Source organism: Lineus longissimus, chromosome 19, assembly GCF_910592395.1.
Source record: "Lineus longissimus chromosome 19, tnLinLong1.2, whole genome shotgun sequence".
Taxonomy (NCBI): domain Eukaryota; kingdom Metazoa; phylum Nemertea; class Pilidiophora; order Heteronemertea; family Lineidae; genus Lineus; species Lineus longissimus.
In genome coordinates, this window is record NC_088326.1 from 1214280 (window position 1) to 1227868 (window position 13589).

The 13589-nt window shown below is 41.4% G+C and overlaps 1 protein-coding gene across 3 annotated transcripts; it reads right to left on the reverse strand.

The window, feature by feature from the left end:
• Window positions 1-122: 122 nt before the first annotated feature.
• Window positions 123-13089, reverse strand: LOC135503071 (double-strand-break repair protein rad21 homolog). 3 transcript variants are annotated; one of them, XM_064796361.1, is made up of 13 exons: window positions 12947-13089; window positions 11939-12104; window positions 11393-11622; window positions 11067-11173; window positions 9144-10475; window positions 7886-8098; window positions 6044-6127; window positions 5706-5825; window positions 5365-5550; window positions 4784-5010; window positions 4310-4654; window positions 3788-4096; window positions 123-3449 (listed from the first exon to the last, which is right to left on the reverse strand). In XM_064796361.1, exons 2-13 carry the CDS (start codon window positions 12080-12082, stop codon window positions 3159-3161), a joined length of 3588 nt encoding a protein of 1195 aa, XP_064652431.1. In that variant the 5' UTR covers window positions 12083-12104; window positions 12947-13089; the 3' UTR covers window positions 123-3158. The 3 variants fall into 3 exon arrangements, with proteins under 3 accessions (XP_064652431.1, XP_064652430.1, XP_064652432.1); XM_064796360.1 differs by having other exon boundaries at window positions 9135-10475; XM_064796362.1 differs by lacking the exon at window positions 9144-10475.
• Window positions 13090-13589: the final 500 nt, after the last annotated feature.

Genomic DNA, 13589 nt, shown 5'->3' on the forward strand with positions numbered 1-13589 from the left:
GACCCTTTTAGAGATGAAGTCCTTGCAGCTGTCATGACTTTGCAAATCATGTCTCATGGAAAAGTACATAAGGCGATATGACAAATGAGGGATGACATACCACACAAGCAGAAATGTTCTTTCTTTCAACTTTTATTGTACAAAATATGGTCTTACATGTGCTAATATTGCATGAAGCTGCACTTGTCTTTTTCCTTCAATACCCGCAGTCTTTCTACTTTTAAATAACAAGAAAATTATATAGACTTGGGACACATACGAACATCCATACATGGGTCATCTAACCTAGACTTGTAATTTGAATGGCTGATATCGTGGGCCTCCCTAACCATTGTTAAAACTCCAAAGAAAGGTCCAGATCTCAACAAAAACAGCCATGAATTTTTCACCATTAATCAACCTCCTTGACAACTCTGTCACGTACAATAAACTCCTTGAAGTCTTTCTGCTATAAATGTGTCCAGATGTCATTGATTTCAACTGAACTCAAGAACGGACCTCCAAGTTGTGAAATCAGGGGGGGGGGGGGCAGTAATAAAAAGCCATCTCATTCACAGGACACTTGCAAACAACTCTGCCATCAGTTTGACTTCAGAACTTTTCCTCTGTACAGGAAAACAACTGGAATCCAATCCTGGGATACAACTCTTAATGAGGAATACCAATGAGGCACACTTTATGAAAGTGTCTCAACACAACAGAACAAGGAATGAAGACAAGGACACAAGATTTAGAGTAGAAAGACGTTTAACTTGACGTACTATGTTTGTACATAAATTTACATAGAACTTGGCAGTACTTTACATACAGGGGTGCCAAAGACACCAAATATAAAACCAAACACGCTTAAGTATCTCGTTCAGGTTCAGTAGGGTGCAAAATCCACTACTTGCTGCTGTAAAATCAGCCAGGTGCCACTATGACTTTCCAGAATGATTCAAACATTTCATTACTAAGTGACAGCTGCCCTCTTGGGTGTCATTACAGCTCCTGATCGATTTTACAGCATACATGTGTCAATCTGCTGACTACAACAAGGAAGCCAGGAAAAATCTCCCTCTCCCTCAGACTTTGAAAGTTCAGGAAGCCATCTCTACAACCTCTGCTTATATTTCAGAGCTCTCTCTTGAGATAGCCCAGTTACATCATTTGACATAAATTTCATCACCCCAACATTGGGACTGTAGTCAATGACCAAATGCCCCCAAAATGTGAATGACAAATGACATGTTATTTACAATCTGAAATCATGAAATGTACAGTTTATGATTTTGAAAATGTTCGTAAGTATGACCAACTATCAACAACGCATTATTTTTATGAAATTTTGGGATGAAAGTCTGAAAATACTTTTATTAGACAGAGCTACAAGTACACATTTGTTCGAAAATGTCCTATCAACCAACTCAAAAACACAGAAACATCAGTAAAATCTAGAAATACCACAGAATACATGTCATTTTATTGTACAATGTAATATAAATATGATCTTTTTTCGATAATAGATACAACATTTGCTGAAAGTTTGGGACAAAACATTATTTTTTCTGAAAATGAAATATTTTAAAAAGATTTTTCAATATTCTGTTATTACGATAAACGTTTTAACCCCATTACGACAACCCACAGAAAGTGACCGTTTTAATGAGTCGACAACAACAAAAATTTGAATAATGACGTCTGGTGAGCTCAACCTTATTTTTCGTCTTTCCCCCAATATTTGAGTTGAACAAATTCTCCAAAATTGGTAACACTGAATATGAATTTTAATCAAATACAATTTAAACCATCACAATATTTTAAAAGTTGAACAACATCATCTGTACTGATGATGTCAAAATGTTACCTTCCAACACTTTCTAAACAAGTATGTCTGTGAGAAATAACTGATTTCTTCCAATAACACCATATGAAATATTGATAATCTTTCTGGCAGTGACATGAGGGCTGCAAAATTACACAACAGGTGATTGTCACTTGGCCTTCAATGCGACTAGCCCAAGTTTTCTCCTCTTAGCGTAATGCACTTTTGACAAAAACAGAACGTGACCTCCACTTATTATTTGTCACATCCTGCACAAATAAAAGACAATAGCTCATGAACTGAGACCACACAACTAAGTTGAATAGAAATCAATGCATGCAGCGTTTTCATAATAATTAAAATATCTGCAGGAAAAGGGAAAAATTTAACAATTACAGAAATGAGATGGAGATATTTAAAACAAAAACTGAGTGACAAGTTCTTGATGATAATGTGGGTCTCTGAATCGACCCCTCGACTCCATCAGCGACAAGTCAGCTATTTCAAGAGATTCAAATTGATTTCACAGCTCTATCCCACAACAGAACAATCACCATCCGTAAGCTCAAGGACAAATTTCTAAAGTATGAGAATAGAGACTTCATTTTTCATATCATTTTCTTATTATTGCACAGAATCTCCAACACACAGAGAAGAATGGTCAGTCAAAAAATCAATGACTAAAAAATCGACATATAAAACAATAGGTAATGAACAAACAGTGCAGTTGTGCGAGGCCTCTACGTATATGGTTTTCTTAAGTCCTCGTCTACGCATAATTTAGAAGACAGCAGAACCCATGTTGTCGTCCCACCCTTCCCCAATGTGACAACACTCCCGAGACACCCTGGGTACATGTGCCTGTCCCCATTTTCTAGGGGAAAAGGAATATCTAGCTCGAGGCTTAGTCCTCAACAGATAAGTACTGATCTTTACAATTGCGCTTCACAGACACGGAGATAGGTGTCTTCTCATTTCAACAATTCTCTTTCAGGAATCCAAAGATGAAATGGTAATAACACCTACCTAATGTACCCATGTGAGGGCAATTTAAACACGACGACACTGGTCAGCGTGGGCACACCTCAAATTATCCTGAAATGTGTGACTCATCATGGAAAACCACCAGCAACAGGAACCGTGTAAGCAAAGACAAATCCAAACTGGAAATGCACATTATAACTCAGCACGTTCCTCGACTTGCAAGAATCTGAGAATTCTCTGCGTGCAACATTGGGTCTGTGAGTCAAAACCAGTAGCAATGTCTGTCCAATTTCACCAGTCTCATTATATGAATGAAGTCCCATTTTCAACAGGATTCAATAAGTCTTTGGCAGTATCATTACAAGATGATTTACTCGATCATCGAGTCGAACTGTGGCCCTCGTGATAAGATGAGATCACCGAAAGGCTCCGTCTGCTTGATTTCGAGTGCTTCTTGCTTTTTCAAAACCAGCATCGTGTAGAATTTCGACGCTGCCTGTTTTCGGTGATTCGTACGCGTGAACTCCTTGAATCCTATCGAGTGACTCGATCGCTTTTTCATAATATTATGTAAAGTCCGGAGAATAATTTGTGATCGTTTCGACAATCGTTTTTCCTCGTATTCCTCTGTCATTGTGAGTGCGTCTCTTTCCTCGGTTGTCTGAAATTGGGAAATCAGAAAATTGAGGAAAAAATATCCCACTTGTACATACTGCAGTCTTAGTTTATTCCGTTATCGAAATAGCCTTTGTCCTGCATTAAATGCTGGGGCCCACTTGACGTCAGGTTGGAAAACTTTAGAGCCTCATAATGGATTCATCAACAAGTTGAGTTCAGGATGTGAACAGCAAGTTTTTAATCATTGGCTCAAGGACAAGTTGATTTACTCATATCTTACATACTTCAGTTGTGGCTTTGATAAATTTGGGCAAACAGCGACAAACTCAGCAATCAAGTTTCTGCCCATCATGAAACCCGCCGATGGCCAATCAAACTCACCAATTCCTCCATATTCAATCCCTGCTCCGCCGCGACATCTGCCTGGAAATCCGTCGTGAAAATATCGTCATTTACAATTTCATCCTCGTCGTCTTTTTCCAGTTCTCGTACATCTTGTTCTTGCACTCGACGTGGCGACATAATCGCCGCACGTGGCGACATAATCGCAGCACGAGGCGACATGATTGGTTCCTCGGGTTGTTGGATATCAGGAGGCATGTCGTTGATTGTTTGCTGCAGCTCTGATTGGTCGGGCAGTTCGGGCATCGGTGGTTCGAATTCGGGTATTGAAATATCTGGCTGTTGGAACTGGAAGGAGGAAGACAAAGTTCATGTTTACAATTCGTCAAGGTTTGTAACTTGATTGATTCACAAGGTGTTGCTGCAACAGGGACAAACAAATCAACAGTTTGAAGTCCTCTGGCTGGATGTAATCTTTATGAGATACCAAGCCTGTCATCCTGGCACTGGAACCGACTTGGGTATGAAATATTTCAAGTATATCTGAAACTAAACACTTACGCTGACTTGCGGCACTGGTTCAGGCATCGATGGCGTCATCTGCTGCGCCCGCATGGCCTCCTCCTGCGCCTGAATGGCTGCTTCAGCAGCTGCAGCGTTCGCCCCCCGTATCTGTGCCTCCGCAGCAGCGAGTGCGATCGCCTGGGCTTCAGCTTGCTTCTGGGCGCGTGACCGCCTCGTCTTTGGTGGAGGACGATCCTCGGAGTTTGAGATGTCGCGGATGAGATGATGCTCATCTGGGTCGTCGTCGATTCGGAAGTTTTCTGGCGCTTCTAATTCGAGGCGATCATCATCTGGCTCCTCATCCTCTGTAACTGGTTTTGTGGTTAGATTTTTCAAGAATACCTATTGAAGAAGAAAGTGATTTCACAAGTCGGTCTAGGAGCCATCAAAACGGCAACTGCAATAAGGGGACAAAATCAATGCAGAGGATACTGACAATGCACTCCTCAGTTAAGAATACTCATTACGCACCTGAGGCAAACCTCTTGAGGGAAGATTCCTTCCGGGCAGAGCAAACAATTTCTCGACACCACCCGTTTCCTTCCAGTGCATTAACTTCTTGGTAGGTGGCGCCAGGTCAAGAGTTGTGACGATATCGCCTGTGTCTGAGAGTTGTAACTTCATCGACTCGCTTGGGATGCCCTTGGCGTCGTCTACGATGAGTTTACGCTTTCTCTTCGTACGTCTTTCTCCAGTGGCTGTGAAGATAATTTGTGATGTGATAAAGCAGGTTTAAGTGGAAGTGTATGAGCTTGGAAAAATGCTACTGCTTCGAAATATCTTTATTCTCAGAACTGGACCAGCAGGACTGAAATATCACTCTCTAGCTACAGAACACTTTTGGATACAGTTAGACATGTAAACATTAAGTAATTAACAAATCACATATGTCGGCTAAAGATCTGACTAATTATGAGACTGAGGACTCAAAACTAGCAAAAGGTAAATCAGCCATTTCTTGTATCCTAGTTAATAGTGCAATGATACCACAGGGTATATTGGCTGGGCACCAGGAAAACTTCCCACATCACAAATCCCACTATTCCTTTTACCTAAGCTGGTGATATCGAGTGGTTCCAAAGCAAACGCCTCCTCCTCATTGTGTACTAGTGTGGTCTGGTCAATCGCTGGTGGTGGTGGTGGAGGGACGATGGGTGGGGGCATCTCTGGCGGGCCAACAGCAGACATTCCCGGTATCTCTGCAGGTGGCTGCGTGGGAATTGGTTCAGGTTCTTCAACTGAAAGGAAGCAACAATGGAGGCATCATGGAGCAAGCTGAAAGCAATTTTAGCATTCGAGAGATCAAAATTAAAGACATCTTATACAAAAAACAAATTTCTCTGTCCCTTAGCACCCTTCCCGCCCAAAATCATGACATGTTCACATCACTTACCTTGAGGCGGTTCTCTTGGTTCCTCCACCATGCTGACAGCAGGGTCTGGCATGGACACCTCAGCCAACGGGGCAGGGGGCTCTTCAAACAGACCAGCACTCTCCATGAAGTCCTCACCAGCTGCAAGTGAAAATGAAACACTGATGGAACGAAGGCCTCTGAGATTTCTTAAAACGTTTAAGCTAAGACGAAACATGAGGCTGATTGTCATCATTCTTGATAAGCCTGAAAGGACATTTTGGGGGAGAAGATCTTGTGATAACTGCAGGACGAACTCTCAGGACGGTCTCTGATACTGACAACCTGGAGACTATCAATGCTTTCTCTCCAATACTCACTGAAAAGATCGTGATCCATGCCTCCGCCAAAATTGTCGTCATCGCTGCTGTCATCGTCATGGCAACCAGCCGGCGAATCAGGGCCTTTGAAAAACAACGATAAGAACAAGAACTGTGTTATGCGAACAGAACAAGAACACAACAGGTTAGTATAAACAGGAACATAACTGAACACCCACTTACCTTTCTTTGCCGGCTTGTTCCTCTTTCTATTGGTAGACTCACCTCGTGTCCACTGGTACTCAATGAAATGGCCAGGGCCATTGTGCTCAACTCATGTGGAGGAAAGATGGATAAAGAGCATGGTATTGTGTCATGTAGTGTTAGGTTTGATGTAGGTCCAAGCAATTACAATTTCCCCAAAATGGCCAATTTACAGTACATTCGACCTCTGTGACCTTGAAAAGTAGGTCAAATCAAAGAAGACCCGGGTGACACATTGAATGGTTGTTAGAATTAGATGTACCTATGATATAAAATTGGTGCCAATCGACAAGTCATTACTAGGAATAATGGCATTTTGAAGAATTAAGGATTTGGCCCCCTCCCTGGAGGCCAAACGGCAAATCAGATCGCACCAAACTTCGGTACCTGAGATCACCTGACCAAGGGGTACATGTGAATAAATTTGTGATCAATAGTCATTGCAGTTAAGAAACGTGCCATAGTTACGGCCTGACGGCGAATTTACGCCATTTGACCTCTGTGACCTTGACAAGAAGGTCAAATTAAAAACCTGTGTGACATATACTGTATGGTGGTTAGATGTACCCATGATATCAAATTGGTGGCAATCGGGCAAGAAGTTAAGGAATAATCACATTTTTAAGGTTTTTGGATTTTGCCCCCTGGTGGTCAAGTGGTGAATCATATTGGACCAAACTTCGGTCCCTGAGATCACCTGACTAAGGGGTAAATGTGTACCAAATTTGGTATCAATAGTCATTGCAGTTTAGAAACGTGCCATCGTTACATCCTAATGGCCAATTTACACCATTTGACCTCTGTGACCTTGAAAAGGAGGTCAAATCAAAAACCCGGGGGATATATGATGCACCTTTGCTAGAAGTACCTACCAAATTTTTTTCAAAATTTCCCGATTACTATTAAGGGAGATATTGCATATTTTCACTTTTAACGTTTGGCCCCCTGGTGGCCAAACTATGAAACGAATCGGACCGAAACTTGGTCTCCAAGGTGTCATTACATAAGGGTACATGTGTACCAAGTTTCAACTCAATAGCTCTAACAGTTACGAAACGTGCCCTGCTAACGGACGACGGACGACGACGACGACGACGACGACGACGACGACGACGGACGACGGACGCCACGGTATGGGATAAGCTCACCTCTGCTAAGAGGTGAGCTAAAAAGCATCTTTCAACAGATGTTGCAGGCTAAATTCTGACTGGGAGATGGACTTACCTTTATCCAGATTGTACAATATGTCTGGTCTTGATGGAGGTAGAGCTATCATTTTGTGACAGCGACAGAGTACTTACGACGACGCTTTCCAAAGGCAAAGTCAAAGGACCCTATTCGTCAGACATGGAAGAAATGACTATCACTATCACAGTGAGCCTAGCTGATAACGGTACATAAACTAATAGCTATTTGAAACCAAGTCGTGAATTTTTTCATACAGCAAGGTTTTTCAAGGACGCCTCAGTTGTTACTAGTCCTACATGAAGGAGGTTTGTTGACTGTTCTCATAGGCAGGTCATCGCCTCAAGCAATGTGGTAGGTATGCGGTTAATATTCCCCGTTTGTGATCAGTTCTCAATTGTATGTTGCTTTATTCAAATTCTAAAGCCTCTTCCTACTGATTAGGTAACTTACCTCCAAGTAACTGATCATCAATGCCTCCACCAAAGCCATCATCTCTGATTGGTGCAGTGAAATCAACATCCATTGGCTTCTCTCCATCTGCAGACTTGTCCTTTCTCGTCGACTGGTCAAGAAGAAGATTGGGTGCGTCGCTACTCTTGTACAGTGCGTCTTCGATCGGCCCGGCGTCTCTCATGATCTCCTTCTCATCGAAGCCGATGTCACCTGGAAGAATACAACAGATAAGAGCTTAGGTTTGAGTTTCCCATCTTGCCTAGAAACAGGCAGGTAAACCAACTTACTGAGAGGTTATGAAACGTTTTCCGACTGGCCCGAGAACTGCCGATAAACTTGCAAACAACACACACCTCAAACTGTGGGTTGCAAGTTTTCAGACAGTTTGACAGAAGAAAGAAAATTCTACATGCATTTGGTGCTTCATTCCTTATCAAGCAGTCCAAAGGGCTCAAAAAACCTTTGGAATAGTCATAGTGATTTTTTAAAGAAATAGAATGCAAACACCACAATAGAAATAAAGTAAAATTGCTGGGACCACGATTTAGTCACATTTTTGCCAAATGGGCATCATTCCTACTCCTGGACTTGTGTTATTCATGCTAAAAATTATTCTGTAGTTGGAAATATTTACATAATTATGATAAAATTAAATTAATCACCTGTAAAAAAATTATATTAAAAATTACTGAAAATTGGAGGATTGAAAAATTACTTGTAGAGCACTGTAGAGGCACTGGAAAAAAATCATTTTTGAAAAAGAGTCCAGGATTAGTATGGTTTTTGGAGGTTAAAAATTTCCAAAGTGGAGTCCTTACACCGATTACTCCTACTGCCACTAAGCACTTGTGCGATCACAATGACATTTTTCCTTCTCAAGATAGTTATTCAGATTTCACTTGCGAAAATACATTCCCATTTGAGATATGCTGCAGAAAGAATTTTTACAAAGCAAAGCAAGCAACATAAAATGGGAACTTTTTTTCTTCTATAACTGTAGTTTTTTGGGTAAGAAAGCCAACACAAGAGCTACATGTAGGTCATGGTTTATTTTTTCCAGAATTTCTTTTTTAAAAAGAAGTAAGAAATATCCCCCCAATTTACACTGGGCTGTTTTGGCCTCATAGGCCTTGTTCGTGGACAGTGGCATCGGTGTGAAGACTCCAGAATAATCTGCTCACTCAGAAGTTTTGTTTCAAAGGTGCGTTTATTCGGTAACAAAACCATGACCCAGCTCTTGCTTTACCTTTCTTACCCGGTTTCGACCGTTCGTCCAAACCAGCTTTTGATTGTACGTTTGTCTCATCATCCGATTCATAACCAGACAAGTCACCGGGGTCGTCACTGAAACCAACACCACTGTCTAATCGGCTCATATGACGGGAGCCTGGCAGTGAACGCTGTGGGGATTTGGAGGGCGTGGAAGTTGCCACAGGAGGTCCGAACACACAATAAGAACACTTCTTGGAATTATCACACAAATTTTTAGCATTATTTGCAGCACCACAAGAACACTTGCTCTCAGGTCCCGATGAAGGAACCGCCTGGAAAGGTTTACTTGAAACGTCTAAGGGCTTTTTATCTGTTTTACCGTATGAAGCTCGAGTTCGCCCCGGGTCAAACTCGGGGTCCACATCAACAATGCAACCTGAATCGTTGGAGACCAATGCAAGTGGTCTAGTCTCCGTAGCACTTTCCTGTCCTTCAACTAATTTGGGAACCACACAATTCGAACTTTGAGCAATCTTGGATACAACTTCTGCTGACCCTTTATTGTCTCTATCCTTCTGGTCGTGAACACAAGCTGGAATTCTTGGAATGGCAAATCCAGAATCTGAAACCTTGGGTCCCCGAGTAACATCAGCAGGCCCTTCCTGAGCATTTTTTGGAGGTTGGACGGAATTTGGCACATTTTGAGATGATAACCTCACTTGCAAGTCTTCAATACCTTGAGCAGTTTCATTTTCATGTTGACTTTCTATAATAACAGTAACACCGGCATCTTTGGAAACAGAATCGTTTTGAAGGGAGACACCGATTTCTGAATTTTCACTGACTTGGACAGTATCATTTTCAATATTCCTGGCTTTAGGAAGAACCTCAGAAACATCTCTGGTAAGATCTACCATGGAAGACTTGGAGGTGGTCATTACAACATCAACACCACCAGTTTTGTACGTTTCAAGAGGAACATCAAGAATACTAGGAATGGAAGTGATCTTTTCTGAATTTCCTGAAATACTCTCATTCGCAAAATTATCCTCATCCACTATAGATAAAGGAACGGAGAGGTCTAACGCAGTAAATCCAGGGGTAATGAATCCTGGTGACTCAGGGGCACCAGTAACACAGGCCGATTTTGCTTTTACTGTGGAATGCAAGGAGGTAGGATCTCCTTCACCAACTTCCCTGGCTGCTATACTCCTCTGATGTCTGTGTAATTCTATTGTTACATCAACTGACGCAAGCATACCCTGGAAATTCCATGGATTTTTTGCGTCACTCGTCTTATAAGAGCGGATCAGTACGTTGAGTTCCTCTAGGTTTAGTTCGCCACCTAAATCGTCATCTTCATAACCAGAGTCACCTGGCAGCCAGAAAGATAATGAAACATTTACAGTGTTCAGAAAACACAAAACAGTCAACTGAAACTTGTAATAGGATTTTAAAGACCAGCAATCAAGTCTTCGGAGCCATTTCAAACGACACAGACGAATTCAGGTGCAACACTACACATCGAGCAACATTGATTTTCCCCAAATTTTGGAATAGAATACTGAATCTGTTCTGAAAAAGATCTTGGAATTTAGTTACACCAGGAAAAGTATAGTCCATTCCTCAACCTACCCTTTTTTCCCAGCTGGGATTTTTTAAGTCCAATTATTCAGGAACTATTCTCTCCATAATTTATTAAAGAATACTCCCACTATTCTCAGTCTTATTTAAAAGACTGGTGACCTGAAATAAAGATTCTATGGTTTGCCAAAGATTAGGGTAGGATTACTCAAAAGCTTGGTTCACACAGATTAAATAAAGTGACATTGGTTGACATCGCATCTAAATTGGCCATTTCTACCAAAGAGATCAAATGGCAGCAAATTTCTTCATTTCTGACCTTTTGAACATAGCATTTCACAAAAAGCAACCATCAGCCAGCGACCTCAGATCATCAACTTACCAAATCCATCATCATTGACGATGGTGATGTTCCCTATCTCCTCCCTCATTGTGATCTCCTCGGGTCGACTCTGGTTCACAGAGAACTGGGCTTGGACATCAATGTCCCTGAAAGATAATGATTCGATCACAGTCAGCTGAGGGTAACAAAACCAAGCATCTCTGAAACAAAGTAATTTCAAATATTTTTAGAGAAAGGGGAAATGCCAGGATTATTTGGCAGCATATCTGTTTTTGTGTTCAATTTCATGGAATGTGGCTGAAATAGATTTCAATGTGGAAATCCAGGGTGAGAACAATAGAGTCAGTTGTATCGCCGACACTCACGTCAGATCAGCCATGGTTGTGTCAAAATCGTGGAACGTCTCGGGAAGGGTGATAGCAGCCACCGCAGCCTCTCTGTTATCTTCTGGCAAATCCACAACACCGGGTCGGAATGCCATCTTGATCTTGACAAAAGCTTCATTGCAGTCGGCTAATAAATACTTGGCTTTGCGTGAATAGATTCTCACCACGCCAAGCAGTAAATGCCCCGAAGTTCTCAATGCCATTTTCACCTGAAGAAAACCCAGTGACATTATGATAATGATAAATGTCAATAACACTTTCTAAACACCTAATTTTTAAGACTTTTATATTCAAATAAGAGTTCCCACTTATTACACGTTATTCATAAATTTGGGGACCTACATGTAATGGGCATAGTTCCATGCTGTAAAACGCAGTTTTTGTTTTAACCCAGTTGAAGACCCAATCCTGGCAATGGGAGCCCTGCCTAGCAATAGAATTTTTCGCAAGTTTGTTTCTTTAAGAAGGCAAGTTGGCTGCAAGCTGCTGGAGTGAAGAGTACATGTCTTTATAGTTCATTTATACCTTTGGTTCCAGAATGGCATCCACGCTGCTAGAGATGTTGGTCTCAAACACATGGGCTTTGGTCAACTTCTTGTCCCAATGGGCTGCTAACCAAATTCTGGCCAAAGGGCCTTTCTTGCTGAGCACAAAGTGTGCATAAAACATCTTGATTTAGTTCTTGCTGTGTCTGTAAAAAGAGAATTATATTCCATGCTGATGCTTAAGTAAATGTGTACATGATTTGCATGGTTGATAAGAAGTCAGTTAGTCACACTCACAGTTCACTCAGTCATTGTCTCACACACACAGGCCAAGCATTGGGCAATCAAGGGGCCTACTGGGAAAATGGACAATTCAATTCAATAGAATTTATTTATTACTCAAATACGCCCTCTAGGGGCCAAAGGTAAATACAAATAATACAGTTGACTGACACAATAATAATGTAAGCTGTCAGGGATTATCACAATCAAAATTTCCATCTGGATATGGACATGTCACATGGCTTCTTTTCTTCAGAATGTAAGTCATGATGTAGATATCATCAGGGCCTGACGGAGGATGCAAGCCAAAACCATGCAAACCCCACTTCCATTTGTGTTAAATTCCCCTCTGGAGGACTAGAGTTGGATCCCGCCCTCCCCCCCATCCCCGAAAAAGCGAAGGTGAACATTGATTATGATTTATCATGACATTGACATCGAAATATTGTTGACATAGCCTGCCCTATCATCTTATTCATCATTCTCAAGTAGGCCTAGGCCCTATCTGATCTCTTCTCATTATCTCAAGTTCTGCTTTGCTTCTGGCTTTTTCACTGGAGTCTTTCAAGCCTTTTTCTGGCTTTGACACCAAGGTAAACGCCAAGGCTGGTACCTCAAATCAATTCAGGTGGAGACTCATACTATAACGCTCGTCAATACACGGGAGTGCAGTGCATACTTCTGTTCTACTTGGATTTTCGCATTTTTACCAACACTGCCGGACTCAAAAGCAGCCCAATGTAAAAAAAACTACCAAACATCTTACCCTCAACAATATATATTTGATATCTTTAAAACTATACGAGCAAACTACCGTTGCTTTTATTCAAATATAAGGCAGCAATCGCACATATAAAGACCCATGTAAACATAAAATCAAACCAAACGACGCGTTCCGGGGATAATCAATTCAACATGGCGTCGCTTTTGTTTCCCGCCCAAATATCTTTCGGGATACGTAATATAGTTCTCCACGAAAAATATATTTACATAATAAAAGCGCCATTAAACATAATACTCGTTAGCAGAATCTCACAGACATTTTTAAAGACCAAGTTAGGTGCTCCTTAATTTTCTTACAGCTCAGTCTGAATAAGTATAATTTGATTCCTGGGAATTAGGTCAGCGGATGAATACTAATTAGCAAGTGCGCGCTGTCGACAATCTCCAAGCATCGTCAAAGTTGACCATTACAGCCAAATCTCACTCGAACTACTGACTATGTGAGAAATTTAACGGGTGTGTGTAATTTTCGACATTACGGACCGAAGACCGGGAGATTGCGCGCGCTGTCGCTTGAGTTAAGAGGGCCGAGTGGACCGATAAAAGCGGCTTATTCCCACAAAACTATTTTTATTTTTTCCCCGAAAAATCTAATATTAGGCCTATGTTACAAGAACATTACATAG